Genomic DNA, 18,843 nt, shown 5'->3' on the forward strand with positions numbered 1-18,843 from the left:
TTAAAATGAGACCTTGAAAAGCTCATTTGCATGCGTAGAAGCCGAGTTACGATCGATAAAGCTTCGAAAAATACTTATTTTGCAATTTGCATTGTGCACTAATTTTACAATATCTTGAGTTCTAATTGTTGGATTTAAGTTTAGTAAACGTTTTTTTCTTTGTTTTTGAAGTTATACTTCTTGAGGCACGAGGGTAAATTTTTTGTTTTACTGGGCGCATGCGCACACCGACAGTATGGTATAAACGTTATACGGGATTTGATTGGGTGTTAAAATCATCTGTCAATAATTGTTCAATATGGAGATTTTGGATAAACAAATTAATGTTGTGTATATTAGTTTTTATTGTTGTGATGGCAGAGAAAAAAGCTTATAATATTGTAGTGACTTTTTAAATAGTTTTTAAAAGCGACAGGTAGGTACGTAATAATTGTAAATGTTTCAGTATCCTAATAAAAAATTTCTAATGGAAAATTTAAAAAGAACCTATATAAAAAATATATATAAAAACAAAATAGTATATAATGCTTTGATTTACATAATTTGATTACCATCAAAATTTTTATCAATATTCACCTAATATATTGTTTTCTTACTCTATGTTTTGTTTTCTTACTTATTTATTGTTTTCTTACTATTATTATTATTATTGTTTTCTTACTCTATTTTAATATTTCTTTTAATTCTAAATAATTTCAATTCAAAATCAAAATAATTTGGTTAAATTCAGAACCGTCAAAAGTTTAATCCGCTTAGTTGGTTGATCTTCGCACATGATGACACATGGTCTCCGTGGGTAAAAGTTTAAGGTGAATGAATTTCAATACTAACTGCGCTGATAAGCGGGTTCGAACCCAATGGAAACTTTTATTTTTTTTATTTTTTTTTATACATTTTATGATTGTAAGTTTATTTATTATATAATTTTTTTTTCAGAAAATACGTATTTAGTTAAAATTTTTTCCTGCATTGTTCAGAAATCATTTGTGGCATTTTTCAATGTGTTTGTTTGTGTGTGTTTTATTCTTTTATTATTTTAATTTTTGGCACTGTTTTAATAAAAAATTTTGAGAAGTAGTAAGTATTAAAATTAGTTTAATATTTAAATAAAATATAAATAAACTGTTTAAAGTATATTAATTTCGTTGAAATCATATACCTAATAGAAGTATAACTTCTTACGTGCGTACAAAGTACACACACATTCTTTTTTTTATTAAGGGACAAGTTTTATTTCAAACATTTTTTTTATTTCTTTTAGTTTATGAACCAGAGCCTTATAAACAATTAAATTCTTTATAACAATTTTTTGACCACTCGCACACAAGGACGGATCACACATTTACGGCGACAAAACCATTTTATAACTTTAAAGTCTTTATTAGGCACTAAAAGTCTTTATTAGGCCCAAATTCTATAAAAAAAAACTAGTAAGTGACCTAGGATTTTACATATTGATTGTAAATAATTGATTTGTAGGTATCTAATAAGCATTTTTTTGTTAGGTTTGAACATAAGAACAAAACCTACCTTTTAATTATGTATAAGTAGTTAAAGATCACAATACACAATTTACAGGTACCTATACTTCTACTTAAAACTCCTAGTAAGTACATACCTACCTTACCGAGGAATATTGACAAATATGTAAGCGTATAAAAAAATCTAGTTAGATCTTAAATAAGTGTTTTATTTATTAATAATGACATATAAAAAGTAACTACACAAAATCAATTACAATAATTAATCGATAATTTCAGTGCCTTCGTCATGCTCTTCGGTTTCTGCGATGTCGTCACTTGCCAGAAACACAGGCATTCGCAGCATGCTTCTTACTACTTCATTATATGTCGAAGCTTCCTTTTTTGGTCTTTTTCTAGTATTTGTGATAACAGGATCGGAGGATATCAACATCCAGTTGAATATGTCGGCATTTGTGTTAAGCCGAGATGTCTTTCTGGAGTGAAACTGACGAAGATTCTTGTAGCTTTCTTGGCTAGCTTCTAGTACATCCTCCGACATTTGACCAACTGGTAGAGGCAGAGATTTTATGATGTCCGCTCCATGAAAAAGTATTTTATGAACACTTTCGCTCATTTTATACCATCCATAAGACGACACCGCCAACTTAGCTGTTTCTAGGCAATATACTCTAAATTTTTCTTCATCTATATAATGACAACTTGAAAGAGTTAACAATATATTGGCAAACCGTTCGATTAACTCTTTAGAAAGGCCGGTAATTTCAGCAACAATATCTGGGTTTTTAAAAAATTTTCTGGCTGTGTTGCCGTCATTGCTGTTTCCGCCACTCTGCTTTGGCTGGTCAACAACAAGTCCCATTTTGGTATAAAATTCTGTACTCATATTATCTTTCCTGCGTTTAACTATTGCTTTGGCTTCGTTTCCTCTCGCTTGCCATTGTTGTGTTTCAAGTTTGTAGGCGATATGTAGAAGATATTCATAGGTTCTTAAATAAGAATGTAATATTGATAACCCGAATTTATATGAATCTTGATCACAAACCCTTTTATTTAAGTCTTCCATGTTGTTCATGTTTACAGGAGTGGCCTTACAAACATTGCACGCCTGTGTACTCTTTGTCTCAGTAAGAACATTGACCGTCTTTCCGTCGACCATTGTGCATGTGAAAATATGTTTAATACTAATCATCCGTTCACCAAGAGGTACAATGGATGGTGTTAATTGCAGGATTTGTTTCTCTATTTCATCATATTCTGTTTTTGTGTTTAGATCATTTTCTCTTTTTAACTTAAAGGACAAGGGGCGACAAAATCTTGTAGACGATGTCATGTTATTTTTCCAATAAATTTTCTTATGATTGTCTTCTGACAATTCTAACGGAACCATAGTGCATAAAATAATATTTGAGTCCGAATACATGGCATTGTTGATAAAATTTTGTTTATAGATGCTGTGGCCTCTGCTGCCATCTAGACCCCATTTATAATACATATATAAAGTTTCAGTGCTGCCTATATTGTCCAGAATTACTTGTGTCTGAACCTGGGTTAGTCTCTGGATTGTATGGTTCACCAAATCTTGAACTGGAACTACCGCTTCACTCTCACCAATTCGAATGTTTGGCGGATAACACCTCTTTTTCGCTTCCATTATAGTGTGATATGAGGGATAGATGTCAGCACCCCTTTTCTTGGCATCTAGCCGCATTTGGATATATTGTTCCTTAGTAAGTCCAAGGTCTACCATTAACCCCAATGCTTCGTCAGGGGTGTAAGGCATTATATTTGGCGATGATGACTTATATGCCTTTTTCATTTTTCTTAACCTTTTGGGAGTTGAAGTGGCAGCCATTTCTATTACTTGAGCAGCTGTCCTCTTTCCAGACTTCAGAAGACTTGTTTTTGCAGCGGAACACAGTTTTTCTGGTGTATTTTTGGAAATAAGAGATTTTATTTTTCTTACCTTACTTTGTCTTGATGAAGCTTCAAATAACTTTTCTGGTCTGCCAACACGATGAGATGAAGTTCCAGGTTGTGGTGTTGGCGTATATTGACGACACGCAATGATGGTCTCCGGAATATTCAGTGTTCCATTGAGCCATAAAGCTTCTTTTTTGATAAAGCGCTCAAACATGCTTTTAGAAGCACGCCATTTTGTGAAAAGTTGACTTACAAACACTTTCACAATGTTTTTTAATTGCTTTTCCACAAAAATTGACATATCGTTGCAATTATATTGTTCCTTATATACTGCACTAATCGTTCATTACATTTAGAATGCGAAAAATTCAAAAACTGTTCATTTCTAAGTACAGTAAATAGTTCATTTTTCTTCACTTTACTCGAATCACAGCGAACACCTACAAAGAAACAGCTATAATTAACAAAGGGGAAACAACGGGAAGCAAACTATAACTAGTTTACAATGACAATGGACTGAACAAGCCCATAAGTTATAAAAATCTGCTTAACTATAATTAACAAAGGGGAAACAACGGGAAGCAAACTATAACTAGTTTACAATGACAATAGACTGAACAAGCCCATAAGTTATAAAAATCTGCTTAACTATGCGTAAATTTTTTTTAAAACCCTCTTAAATTACGCACTTTAAGATTTTTATTAATGAAAAATTAGTGTCTTTCTGTACCATTAAAAATACCTAATAAAATAAATAATCATAGCAGTGAGTTAGTAGAAAATGAGGGTCTTACCTGTGTCTTCACTATCCATGTTAAAGAAAATAAAAATATGTAGCACGGAAATCTTAGCGAGAGTAGTTACTGCGACGAAATTTCGAGAGCAACTGGCCTTTGAAAGCGCGTGAGAAATATGGTCAGTTGGCCGGGCTGTACATTCTTTTGTGTTGCTACCTGCAAATCCTTTTGTTAACTAATAAGGTGGGTTATTTGGCTTGAGGAATGTGCATTATTTATTATATTTCAAGTTGCTCGAAAAATTTAGTTTTGTCGCCGTAAATATGTATTTTGTCCTTGTGTGACTCGGATAGAAATCCACCCTCGAAATTCGTAATCAGTAGCCAAAAATCCATAAGAAACCGTTGAGTTTGTCCATCAGAATTGAAAAGGACACGGTGACCCTTCTGGCACCTAGACTATATAGAAAAAATGTCCTTAGTTAAAATTAACTAATCGTCTCCGAGTCTTCTTCTTTATGTGTCACATCCTTTAAGAACATTGGCGATCATCACGGCCCATTTTACTCAATCTGCAGCTATTCTGAAGAGTTATATTGTTGTTTTTCGCATTGATGTTTCAATCGCATAAACCCATATTTTTCATTTCTTAGTAGGTGACCAAAGTAGATAACTTTTCTTTCCTTCATAGTGTTGAGTAGGTATTTCTTTTTTTTTATTTCTCAATGTTTCCGTTTGTTACGTGTTGTGTCTATGATATTTTCCATATTCTTCAATAACACCACATCCCAAAGCTGGCAAGTTCACTGCTTTCAACTTATTGAAAGCGTTTCTGGTCATGTCAACGTCTCATTTTATTTCAAGGCCGTGGTCCCATTGTTAATTATTTCTCACATCCCAATTACTTTCTGGGTTCATCTGGGTACAGCACTGCGTAAACCAAAATTTTCAGCCTTTGTCTGCTGTCCAGAGGAAGTATTGTATTGTCTGCATATCGAAATTATTCATTAGTTTTCCGTTTAATTGATATGCCTTCATTGATATCTTCTAGTGCCTCCTTAAACATCTCTTTTGAGCACATATTAAAAAGTACAGGGATAGTACACATCCTTGTCGTACTTTTTTCTTGTCATTTTAGCTTGGTTCTTGTGCAATATGTCCCAACATCAATGCCCTAGCTCATTATTGCGATAAAAAAGAGAGAAACAGCAAACCACAAGTAACAATATTGAGCTTAGTTAAGTATATTCTTAGTCGTTTTCAAGCTTTTATTGGAGCAAGTGTTGATCACATCCAATAGGTAATAATAATGTTAGTCTTTGTTTTTGATGTCTGCTTTTGTTTTTTTTTAAATCTTCTTTTTTCTAAACATCAAATAATGATATTTTGTCCCCTTCATGTAATTACATAATTTTTATCTTAATGTCGAAAGCATTTTATTGTGGTATGACGTCTAGCTTATCGCGAATTTTTGGAACTGTTGCCTAGATACTTTAAAATTGAATCCACCTGAATTATTAAATTTAATCGTTTTATTTAATAAGTGATTAATTTTTTTTGTCTAATAAAATCTGTCGAATATTGACGAGAGCTCAAAACTTTAAAATTACAATCTACAGAAACCGAATACTCCCGCCCTTTTTCTCCGACATCAGCACCCCAAGAAAACTTAAGAACCACTGCCTCAGAAATCTGTCCTAGCTCCTCTTCTCTTTAGCCTGTACATCGCTGATATACCAGAAACCAGATCAAGGAAGTTTGGATACGGGGATGACTGGGTCCTTGCAACAAGATGTAATGACGAGATGATGACTCCAATTAGAGTCGAAAATCGTCGATTTAGAGTGCTGGTTTGCGCTCTCTGTACTAAGTGAAAAATAAGACAGTTTTGCCTTCGCATTGCAACTGAATTAAAATGGTATACATTTTTATTTTATATTAGTTTTACTCCTTTGAGTAACACAGGTCCATTTTTTGTTGGAATTTACCAGCTGAACAGACGGGGTCGTGAATTGCAAGTTTTAAAATTCCCTGTTGTCTTCTTCGCTTCGGCATCCATCTGGCTTGCAATTTTTAGAAGCCATAGAGGTGTTACCAGGAAAATGGTCCAATAAGTTTTCAATTAAATATCTTTTAGGAATATTTTTAATAATTTTCAATATTTTTAATATTTCTATTAGGTTGAAAACTTTGACTTTAAGATGTAAGTCATTTGAAGAAACAGAAGAAATCCTCACGGCGAACTTACACACAGTGGGAAAGTATTTCCGTAAATGGAGGCTCCCACCAAACACTACGAAAACAGATGTTTTAAGTTTCCACCTAAGTAACAAGCTTGTAACAGTTCCATCCAATTCGAAAACACTACACTCGCCTACAATAAAACACCAAAGTACCTTGGGGTGACTCGTGACTCTTGATCAGTCAGTAAGCTGTTAGATAAATAAACGTTGCGCAATTTTTCCCATTGTTTACGATTCTCATGAGATCAATAAAATTTATCACTTCAATTGACAGATCGCTGTGGAATTTCCATTGTTGGAGCCTTCAAAACCTATAACATGAAATTTCGATTTTGAGTTTTGGCAACAAATATGATAAGAATGCTGGATCTAAATTTTCACATTACAAATGATCTAAACCGTTTACAGCTGTATCATTTGGTGGAATTTGAAGAAGGAGTTGTGTAGTTTTGAAACACGTACCTACTTGTGCTATCGAAGTGAAGCAATTTTAAAAGTTTTATTTCTCTACGGCGGCGTACAGATTCTTGAGAAATCGATTATTTCCGTTTTCACTTTACGAGGGGGGTTTCAGGAGGAATCCCGGGGGTGAGTGGTAAACTTTTTGTTTGTTCGTCATGTTTAGATCTCAAATATCTGATGACTGGATTAAGTATATGTATTTTTTCCTAAAAGTATTTCTTGAAAATTCTGTATTTGTTTTGCTTTTGGTGTGACAACCTGTATATTCAAACATACTACCGTTAGTAGTTGTTTTTAAGTGTCGTATGTAGAAAATGCCAATTCCAAGAATCGCTAGTTTGTTGAGTATTTTGTTCTATTCAGATTGCCGAAAGATATTTATAGGTATGGATTACACATTTCTAGGTGTTATTGGTATTTCTTGTCTTATTCTATTACACAGGTGTATGTCGTGGTTGACAGGTTTTGTCACACATCATCTCAATGGATCTGATTAAAATTAGTTTTAGTGCACTTAAAAACCAAAAAGGGTCAATATAAATTATGTTGTTTCTGACTATTTAATTGTGATAAGACACTATCTATATTATAGGTGCTTTTCAGATAAAATATCCACTTTAAATAACTTTTGAACTACATACTGATTTTTAGAAAAAGCGCAAAAACCCGTCAAAGAATATTTGAAGGGGGAGACATTATGCCATATTTAAGCTTGGCGGGAAAGGCACCCTCTCACCTCTCGTAGCATCCTTTTTTTTTTAAATTATTTCCACCTTTTTTTATTTTATATTTGGATTCTCCTCTTTGTACTGATATCAAAAATGTATAACACATTATGCTTAAAATTATTAGTTTATAAGAAAAATAAATACAAAAGCAAGAAAACTGAATTGAAAAAAAAGGTATTTTTTAACAATTTTATTACAAACATTAAGAATGAACATTTCACTACCAAAAATTTTAACCATAATTATGTTCAAAATAACTTTTGAAATTTTGAATAATTATTGTTAAAATTTTTGGTAGTGAAATGTTAATTCTAAATGTTTGTAATAAAATTGTTAATTGTAGTTGTTTTTTTCAACCCCGTTTTCTTGCTTTTGTATTTATTTATTTTTTTTTTTATAAACTAATCACTTTACGAATCATGATTTATACATTTTTGAAATCAGTACCAAGGGGAGAATTCAAATATCAAATAAAAAAAGGTGGAAGTAATTTAAAAAAAATTAAGGTTAGATGCGGGAGTGAGAGGGTGCCTTTCCCGCCAAGCTTAAATATGTCTCCCCCTTCAAATATAATTTGACGTGTTTTTACGCTTTTTCTAAAAATCAATGGTTCAAAAGTTACTTAAGGTGGATAGTTTTATCTGAAAAGCACTGTATTAGGGAAATAGAAACTGAATTATATTATTTATAATTAAAGTCTCGAATTTTGTTTATTTCTTTGTCGATGCATTTTTGCTCACAAAATAGAAAGAGTGGGATAGAGAGGTAGAGAAGCAATCTTAAAAGAAAATAAAGCATGGGAGAAAAGTGGGAATACATAGACAACCATCTACGAGGCACAAATACTTCAGAAGCATTATTGTTAAAACAAATAATAAAAACAATGTAAGATTAAGTTCCACTTCGAGGATCTGCTGACAAAAAAGGGGAAAAGTTACTATAAACAAATATAAGCTAAAGGAGGGATAGAGCTTGAAATAGAAGAGATGAGAGATGCAGTTACGGGCATGAAATTTTAAAATTCCCAGGCTCAGGTGACATACACCCAGAGGTATAGTGCACAGAAACTGTTTGAAATGCTTAGCAGATTATTTGAAAGGTGTTCAAATGGCGAAAAAGTTTCAGAAGAATGGAGACAGTGCTACATCTCTTCAATACATAAGAAAGGCACAAAAACGGATTAAGTAAATTATAGGGTAAAAGCAGTAATACCAACAAATACTCCAAAATATGGTGAAACGTATAGAAATAGACATTAAAGACAAACAGCCTGAAGAACAAGCAGGGAATGAAGCAGCGAGTCTAAAAATGAATATGAAAATGTGAATATCTAATAGTGGGTAATGTGTAAAACCAGTAATTATTTTGAAGGTCGCCCTGAAGGTACCAGAGTCAATGGAATCATCATTAACAATGTAAGGGATGCCGATGACACCGTAGTATTAGCGGAAACAGAAGGCCAACTAATAATACTGATTAACATATTATCAGAAGAAAGTCACAGGCTGGGCTTGGACATTAACTTTTCCAAAACCAAAATCATGGTATTTCACAAGAACCACCATGAACAAATTACACCCAACATACAAATAAATGGTATCGCCCTTCAGAGTTCCCAAAGCTTCATATTCCTGAGCAGAGAGCTAAATAGTCAGCTAGACCACTCAAAAGAAATTAGAAGACGCAGTGAAATAGCAAAGTCTGGTTTCATGAACATGCGTAAAATGCTCTGTAACCCCAAGTTATCAGTCACAATAAGATTGAGAACACTAAAGTGTTATGTGTGGTCTCTATTATATGGCTGTGAGACCTGGACATTCAAACAGTATGACGTCAACAAACTGAATTCATTTGAAATAATGTGGATGTACCGCCGAATGTTAAGAATAAGCTGGACCAGCAGAACTACGAATGAAGAAGTACTGGAAATAATGAACACACGTCCTCATCTGGAATACAATGAAAATTAGAAAGACGTCATATCTAGGACACATAATGCGCCCTAGGGAATTTGAACAGCTTCAGTAGAAGGCAAAATCGAAGGAAAAAGGGGTATAGGAAAAAAGAAAAAATTCTGGCTCCGAAACATCAGAGATTGGACCCACACAACAGGGAATGACTTAATTCATCAAGCCCGGCACAGAAAGAAATTTGCCATATTGATCGTCAACCTGAATAGAGAAGGCACTTGGAGGAGGAGGATTTGGGGGGTAATTTTCAATAAAAAATGGAACAGTGAAGATGAACTCAGAGCAGTGGCGGCTCGTGGTAATTTAAAAAAGGTGTTCAATTAAGGAATGTAATTATAGAAACGGTGAATAAAAGCCGCGGGCAATTGCGGCACAGGCGAAAAATTTTGGGGGAAAAAACCCAGCGGGACCTAAGCGGATTAGTGAAACTATTATACTTTTCTGGTTCTCACCAAATTATATATTCACTTATTGCATAGGCGTTCGTTAAAAAATTATCAATAGTGAGTGCTTCGCCTGTTTAAATGTGGAATATTAATAATTTTTTATTATTTATGTATGGTAGGTATACATAAAATCTGTAACTAATTTCGATTAAATAATGCATTCATTTCCACGCCGCCATTGAGGTAAAATGCAAGGCGCGTTTTTTCCTATACCCAGAATCTAATAATTGGCGAACATCAATATTGCCAATATCTGAGAGTTGCAATTCATTTTTTAAATGAATTTGGGAAGATCCGTGTTTTTTTAATTTTTGTTGATAAATGAGATAAATCCCGAACGCCCATTTTTGTCCACTCTGAAGAAATAGTTTCATTATTTGAAAATACTTAACATGGAAAACAAAACAAAGAATGTAGTTTATCACATCCGCACAACCACGCAGTTTTTTTATATTGTTCAACTTTAAAGCAACATTTAAACTTTTTGTTTTTTATAGCACATTCTTGTACCTACCACCGGCCGAAGTTGACCATTCGTTTTTATAAGAAGTCGATTTTCAAAAATATTTGCATTTTCTTTTATAAATTCCACTAAATAAGGCTCACATCATAAAACTATTAATATTGTATTTAAGATTTAACCGTATTTAACTAAATCCCTCAACAGAAAATTCCAAACTGTGAACCGAAACGCTGCACTGGTGTGCACTGCACAAATCCTCACTGTTTTAGATAGGCGAAATGCTTTTTCACCGATTTTAAGATTTCTCTTTCTAACACAGGGGTAAGTTAGTACTGGCTGGTTCAATTTGAATTCTGCACCAGATCATAGTATCTGTACTATGCCACGTGCATCCAGCGGCGTAGAGCAAGTATATATGATTAATAAAAAAAGTTAAATTTTAATGATTCTATGAGATTAACAAAATATTTTAATAATATTATAATATTTATGAGATTTAAAAAATTGTATTTTAATAAACTTTTAAGGGGTGTTCACTGCACAAGTGAACCAATGGACAAACCGCCCCTCAATGAGAGCGAGAAGAAATATGGATGGAGCAATGACACGAGCGTTAAACTATCTTCTCGGGCAAAAGTCAAGAAAACGACCTATTTTTGATATTCACCGAAATTTTGAAATTTTAGTCATTTTTAAGTTGTAATATTGTGTTTTTTATTTTTAGGTTCCTAATGTGATTCAAGCATGCTGTAATTTTTTAGAACGTCAATTAGATCCTAGTAATGCTATAGGTATTGCTAGTTTTGCAGAACAACATGGTTGTATAGACTTATGTAAAAAAGCCAATCAGTATATAGAACAACATTTTTGTCAGGTAAGGGATAGACAAAAGTTTTTAAATGGAGAACTTGCACAAATATGTGAAAAAAAGCATTTTTTTTTTTCAAAATTAAAGATTAAAAAAATTTACTATAAAACCAAATTAAAAAAAAAACCTTTGAACCGATGAAATTCACAGATCATATAAATAATACATAAGTAAATTCACTTGTGAAGCGATTACGATTAATTTGATCTAAGATGCTAATTAGGGGGTGATTTTCTTTAGTTTTTTTGACCAAAAAAAGGACCAACTTTATTTTAAGCGTAATTTGCTTACTTTTGATGCTAGAAACTTTTTAAAAATACAAAAATAAATATTTTTTTCAACGTTTTAAAAAAGTTATAATGAGTTTTTCCCAAAAAGTGCATCATTTTTTGGTTATTTCACGTTGAAATATTCGCTTTGAAATTTGACGGATATGAACCTATTTTTCATTAGCTACAAGTTTGCTCCTATTGGGTCTAGAGTCTAAAGAGTTCATACATACACCATTTTTTTCAATTTTTAGAAGCTATATTTTTGCTAAGAATGTCTTTCGATAAAATACTTACTTTTTGAGTTATTTGCAAAAAAACGCATAAAAACGTGTTTTTTTGTTGAAAAATAAAATAAACATAGTATACTCGCAAATATCTCTAAAAGTATTACTTTGGTGAAAAATGAACTGATGAAAGGAGAAGGGATGAAACTCACCCCCAAGGCAAAAGCACACATCGGCACCATATCACTTTTCTTCTTTGACATGTTACCTATGTGTATGTCAAATTTCAGGTCAGACCAAGCGGTTCTTTAAAATTCGGAATAAAAACCGTGATTCAATGTACTAATACTAAATATGCTATTATTAAAAAATGCTACTTATATAGCATTTTCTTTTGAAAAAAAGTAAAATAGAATTCAAAGACTTTAGCAAAACTATACCAATGATGAATTACTAAACAAATATTATACAGGGCGCTGTTTTAGTATTACGTCTACGTACGTCAGGGCGGTACCATGTCTGTACCTTTACCTTGGAATTAAAATAGACATTTTTTAGCAATTTGACAAAATCTAATGAATGCTGGGATGTATCAGGGTGGACTGTTTTTAGTGCCCACTCTATTTATATCCTCATAATTGATTCTGAAATACCTCTCTGATGTATTCTGCGGATCCATCTGATGTATATACAGATGACCACTATTCATTGTGTAATATTTTATCACCTAAGGTATGTACACAAGTAGATGATAAATCAGTTCCCTAAATATTCTCCTCTATTTAATTAATAACTGTTATTTATTATATTTTAGATCAGTCAAGAAGAGGAATTCTTACAGCTGACGGCAATGCAAATAATCACTTTAATAAAAAAAGACGAACTGAACGTACAAGATGAGAAAGAAGTATATAACGCCGTATTGAAATGGGTAAAGTACGACGAAGAAAATAGATATATGAAAATGGAACCAATTCTTAGTGCTGTTCGATGTCAATTTCTACCTCCAAAGTTTTTAAACGATCAAATGACCAATTGTGAAGTAATCAAGAAAACTCCAGCATGTAAAGAGTACTTAGCTAGAATATTTAAGGTAAATATATCTTGAAGCTACATGTGCAAAATTGGGTCTCATTTATCATCATCGGTCATTACGTATTGAGTTTGTTGTGTGCATGTGTGTTTTATTTGCATTGGTTTTAGCAACCAACTGGCCAGTCAATGGTCTGTTTTGCCAAATCACAATGGATGTGGATACATAGCATACAATAACAAGTGCAAATGATAAAATTGTTTTCCCCACTATTCTGTGTGAGGATAAAAAGTCCATTGGTTCAGTAAACAATCAACCAACATGACTGGGCACTTACGTGACGTGAACGCACTTACTTTGTGTTCTTTGTGTAGATGCGATTTGACCCCGTTAGACTCTTTGTTGTGAGGTTTTCTTAAGTTGAAGGTACATATGCAAATAATCCACAAATTGCAGCATCCCTGAAGGCCAACATTACTCATATCATTAGTCAAATTCGAAGTAAACTGTTTAAAACTTAGTATAACAAAAACATATGGTAGTCGAAGTGGGGTAGTAAAGGTAGAAGGCCGAAGACCAAGAAGAAGATCTCCAACACGTGGGGCAGACCAAATTAAAGTCTACATGAATCCGTCGATGAGTGTCACCACGCCTTGCTAAGGGTCAATTAATGAAAAGGAAGAGGACGACACACACAAAGTATCACATACGATGTCCATTTAAAAATGTCGTTAGGTAATACTAAAAATAAAATGATAACTGTGCATAATGAAATTGTTTTGAAAAGTAATTACATATTCTAGGTTCGGTATTACAGAAAAATTTTGAAATAGATTAAGATATGTGCTGTAGAGTTAGACATCAAAGAAACATGAAACGTGAAACATTAAACGTTAAAGAAACGTGAAACATTAAACGTTAGGCAGGCCGCACATCAAAGAAACATGAAACGTAAATTACGTTTCATGGAAATAAAACAAACAAATTAAACAAATATACGTCTGGCCATTTATGAAACTCTCCGAAAATAAAAATGTGTCATGAGCATGAATCACACTTGTTTCATTGGTAGGCGGACTTTGAGATTTGTTTAGCAGTGTTTTATTTTCATGAAACATGTTTCACGTTTCATGTTTCATGTTTTTCGTTTCATGTTTCTTTGGTGTGCGGCTTGCCTTAAAGAAACGTGAAACATAAAACGTGAAACATCAAATAAATAAATTGTGAAGAACGAAACCGTTTCATGTTATATAGTGTAGGAAACAGAGGTTGAACTTCGCAAACTCGACACAAGTCCGGTTTTATTTTTTTTTCTAGTATATCAAGGGGTGCTTTTAATGAGACTAACTTTTTCTTAAAAGATTTCGTCCCGGAACACCCATTTTCATCCCTTTAAAGGGAGTAGTTTGTGGTTTTTACGAAACGTAGCCCTTCCTGTGCGTTATTACAAAATATTCCTTAATAAAAATATGAAGTGGACTATATTTCCTACAATTTATTCCGCGACAGCATATATCTATCACACACCGTTTAGCGGAGGTGGCGCCCCAAAGTTGACCAAGTTTGTAAAAAAGATGTTTAAAAAATTATTTTTCCCTAACTGTAATGAAAATTAAGAAGAAACCCTGCGGCAATTAATCACAAATAAGTGGCTGATTTTTTAGTATAGGTTTAATTTAAGGACAATTTCCCATTTTTTAATTACAGGGTGTTACATTTTAAAAAACTCCTCTTATACCATCTGAACCACCGATGCTAGAATAAAAAAAATTCAGCGATTATCCATGTACTAGTGTTATTTACAAATTTGTATAATTCACCCCCATATTTTCCCCGAAACCACCCAAAAAAAAGGAAAATGAATAAAGAAAATATGCAAAAATTTACTCTGGGCCACTACTGTGCCTTTAGGGTGCAAAGAAAGTAAAATATGTATAGGTCATAATATGTAGCAGACAGTGTGTTCTTTTATTTGTCATAAGTATGTTATTAATAAAATGAATAGGTGACGAAAAAAACAACAAAAACTGGAGCCCGCCAAAGCATTTCTGAGATTTGCGGCGCCACTGTGCCGTAACGGTTGCTTATACGAAAAGAATGCATATGACCTTATTTGTAGAGCAAATAGTGGTCTTTAATTCTGTATAAGCGTTGTTTCAAAAAAATATATAGGTAATGAAAAAATCGTAAAAACATGCTCGCCAAACTTATTTTCAGGGATAAAGGTAGTTTCCGCAAGGATGTTGCAATAACCGTAATATATATTTATAAAAAAACCCTACTAATGGAGTAGGATTTTTCCCTACTCCCTTTAAAGGAATAAAAATGGGTATTCCGGGGCAAATCTTTTAAGAAAATGTTAGTCTCATAATAAGCACCCCTTGATATACCAGAAATAAAAAATAAAACTGGACTTGTGTCGAGTTTGCGAAGTTTAACCTCTGTTGCCTACACTAATATACTAATCAAAGAAACAAAGTAAAGTTTGCATAGTAAATAATGGAAAGTGATGATGACGAGGTCGTTGCTGTTGTGGAAACTCTTTTATTACTGTCCAAAAATCATAACCATAGTACATAATATTTGGTTGCAAACGAATTAAATAATCATCTTGCTAAATTTCAATAATTTTATAGAATGAGTATTCAAACATTTACATTGTTTTATTGTGGGTCCTGGTTTAAAAAAACGATATTTTCTTGTTATTGTCTATTCGAGTACCACTCCAGGTTATAATTGTACAATTCTTCGTTCTGATCCACCACAGAAACCAATGCAAGATTAAATTCTTGGTCGGCATTTATTTTACGCACGTAATTAATTATTCAAAACAATGAAACTGATATCGAAAAATAGAACACGTCCTATTTCATGAAACACGTTTCAAGAAGATAAAAATGTTTCATGTGCATGAATCACACTCGTTTCATAGATATGCGGACGTCTATTTGTTTAGCAGTGTTTTATTTCCATGAAACGTGTTTCACGTTTCATGTTTCTTTGGTGTCTTCGGAAGATAAAAATGTTTCACACGCATGAATCACACTCGTTTCATTGGTATGCGGACTTCTATTTGTTTAGCATTGTTTTATTTTCATGAAACGTGTTTCACGTTTTATGTTTCATGTTTTACGTTTCATGTTTCTTTGATGTGCCTAGAGCGAGGCCTGCCCTAGAGCGAGATGGATGAAACGGAAGAAATCGAGTGGTGAGTCTTATGAAAGATAGATACCATCGAAATCTAAATCGTCGATAAATATATAATCGCCATGAAAAAGAGGGATGACGGTTAATAGACTAGATGTGTGTAGAATCGAATCTAGTTACCCAGATTAATTGCTTAATTGCCAACATCCAAGAAGAACGTTTTTTACTCTTTCTCTTCTGTTGGGTTCATCTTCATCATTATCATCAATCAGCTCTGATTTGTCCATTGTTCATTTGTTTTTGTTCTCTGATGGTTGTTTGTTCTGTGACCTGATGTAAATCCTTCTTGTTCTTCTGACTGGTAGAAATCAAGTTTTACTTCCAATCGGTTGTCAGTATTCAAGTAAAGAGCTTGTAAGGGTGGTTTAGTAAGCCTCTTGGCTTATAATTTTCAAGATCTAATTTATCTCCTTTTTATAAAGGAGGATTGTAACCGAATCTTTCTATTTATTTGGAATGTTTTAATTTTTGTGTTTTGAGCTGAAGGATTTCCTTTTTGCCATTTTCGATGATTCTCGTAAATGCTTTCATACCTTAGTTTTCTTCGATCTTCTTCTTGATGTGCCTATCCGTGACGAATGTTGGCGATCATCATGCCAATCTAGCTGCACAGATGTTGTGTTGAGCCAGGTTCTGAAGTTCTTCAACCAGGATGTCCTACTTCTTCCTGGACGCCGCTTTCCAAATATTTTTCCTTACAGGATGGCTTGTAGGACGTAGGAGGGCATATACGAATTCATTTCGCATATTGTGTCCAAAGTATTGTAACTTTTGAGATTTGATGGTGGCCAGTACCTCTCGGTTCTTCTTCAGTTGATCTCGTTCTTAGTCTTACTATAGGGCTCTTCTAAGTCCATCTTCTATGGATTTTCTTATAGAAGAAGCTTGTCATTAAAAGTAATTTGTTTTCCAACAGAAAGTTTCGCCCTTTTCGTTTCTACCCAATGTGCCAAAATTTTCCAAGGGCATTTTCAGCTTAATCGGTTTTTACTCCTACCGTATAATATTATCGTGAAATATTCGTGGTCTCCTGTAACAGCTGTGTATGTCATAATAAAACTGCTCTATTGCTTCCTCAATATTACCCTATATTGGTGAATAGATTTGAATAATCTTTATGGAGTAACGGATGTTGAGTTGTAATTTTGCAAGTATAACTCTTGTGGAGACTGCTTTTACTGATGTGATATTCTAAGCTATTTTTTTTATTAATGAAGAACCCAATACTTCCATTTCCATCGTTCTCTCCGACTTGATAGAATATGTGACCGGATTTTAAAGTAGTTATGCATTTTCCTTTCCTTCTATCATCTGTAGAATAACTCTCTCCCTTGTTTATGATACTCATAGCATTATTGTAAGTTTATTTTTTTCTGACTGCAGAGAAAAAAGTTGTTTGGGAGACTACAATTACGTCCCAATTGATATTATTCAGTTCACTTTCCATTTCGATAAATTTCATCATAATCGTTGTCAATTTTAATGTCTTCATATATGCGTTTTCTCTTCTAGGATTTAACATTACACGTTCGAACTGGCGTAAAAGAAAGATGTCCCAATATTCCTAGAGTAATATATGTAGCCGGTGGATATCTCAGACAATCATTAGATGTTGTAGAAGGTTATAATGTTGATGAAAAAGTTTGGTATCGGTTAGCTAGACTAACTGTTCCTAGATCAGGTTTGGGAGGAGCTTTTATAAAGGTAGGCAACACTTTTAATATACGTTTTTATTTACTTCCGATTGATAACCAGTATATATTTCTGGAAATTTCCTAATTAATGTAAAAGGAGCGTGGTTGGCTCTTGTCTACCAAATGTAATCAACAAGGTCTACGCAGCACTGTTGCGGATCAGACGCGATATGCCCTTAATTACATAGAGAACTGGTGTCTGAAAGAGAACCTCACCGTGAACCCTTCCAAAACTAATCTGGTAGCCTTTACAAATAAGAGGAAGCTTACTGGACTGAGTAAACTGAAATTATATGGAGAGGTACTGGAAAGAACCATTGAAGTTAAGCATTTAGGAGTAACCCTGGATTCGAGACTCAATTGGAATACTCGTATTAACAATATAACCTAAGCTAGGCTAAACGACTCTTCTGGAACTGCAGACGAGTTGTAGGTAAAACCTGGGGATTGAAACCAAAGGCAATGTGTTAGTTATACACAGCAGTGATACGACCGACAGTTACTTTGGTTCAGTACTGCTTTTGGTGGAGAAAGACGGCTTTGCAATCTTGTGTGATCACTCACCACCCTAGAAAGACAAGGGCTTCTAAATATAACAGGAGCCTTGAATAGTAGAAAAACGGCTTCATTAGTCTTCACAGGTCTCCCTCCGCTGGAATTCTATATTTCGGTGGTAGCCTTTATGACCAACCGGAGACTCAAAGCTAACAGTACTTTGAGGCCGAATTATGTATTGAATACCCACACAAACACCACTGGAACTATACTTGAGGAATCCATCTTTATGATGAACTCAGATCTGATGACACCAGAACTAATCTCACTGAGAAGATTAACATATTTATACCATATACAGAACAAAAAGTTCCAAATAGTAATGGGGACTTAATATGGTTCACTGATGGATCTAAAACTGCCCATAGTACTGGATCAGAAGTCTTTGGGCAAACATGTAACTCTAATAAACCTTACAGCTTAGATCAACATACAACTGTGTTCCTGGCTGAAATTTTTGCTTTGATGGTCTACATTGATGAAATCATTGATGAAGACCCTAAAGCTAAGAGAATCAACATTTACACAGATAGCCAAA

At 33.6% G+C, this 18,843-nt stretch overlaps 1 protein-coding gene across 2 annotated transcripts in view; it reads left to right on the forward strand.

Annotated features, from left to right (window-relative positions):
* LOC114338980 (kelch-like ECH-associated protein 1) overlaps positions 1-18,843 on the forward strand; it is a 253,837-nt gene that overhangs the window by 211,930 nt on the left and 23,064 nt on the right. For both annotated transcript variants that reach the window (XM_050644119.1, XM_028289608.2), the window contains exons 4-6: positions 11,177-11,326; positions 12,631-12,909; positions 17,569-17,760. In XM_050644119.1, the coding sequence (XP_050500076.1) occupies positions 11,177-11,326; positions 12,631-12,909; positions 17,569-17,760 (621 nt within the window). The remainder of the gene's footprint in view (positions 1-11,176; positions 11,327-12,630; positions 12,910-17,568; positions 17,761-18,843) is intronic.

This window comes from Diabrotica virgifera, chromosome 2 (genome assembly GCF_917563875.1).
Source record: "Diabrotica virgifera virgifera chromosome 2, PGI_DIABVI_V3a".
Taxonomy (NCBI): domain Eukaryota; kingdom Metazoa; phylum Arthropoda; class Insecta; order Coleoptera; family Chrysomelidae; genus Diabrotica; species Diabrotica virgifera.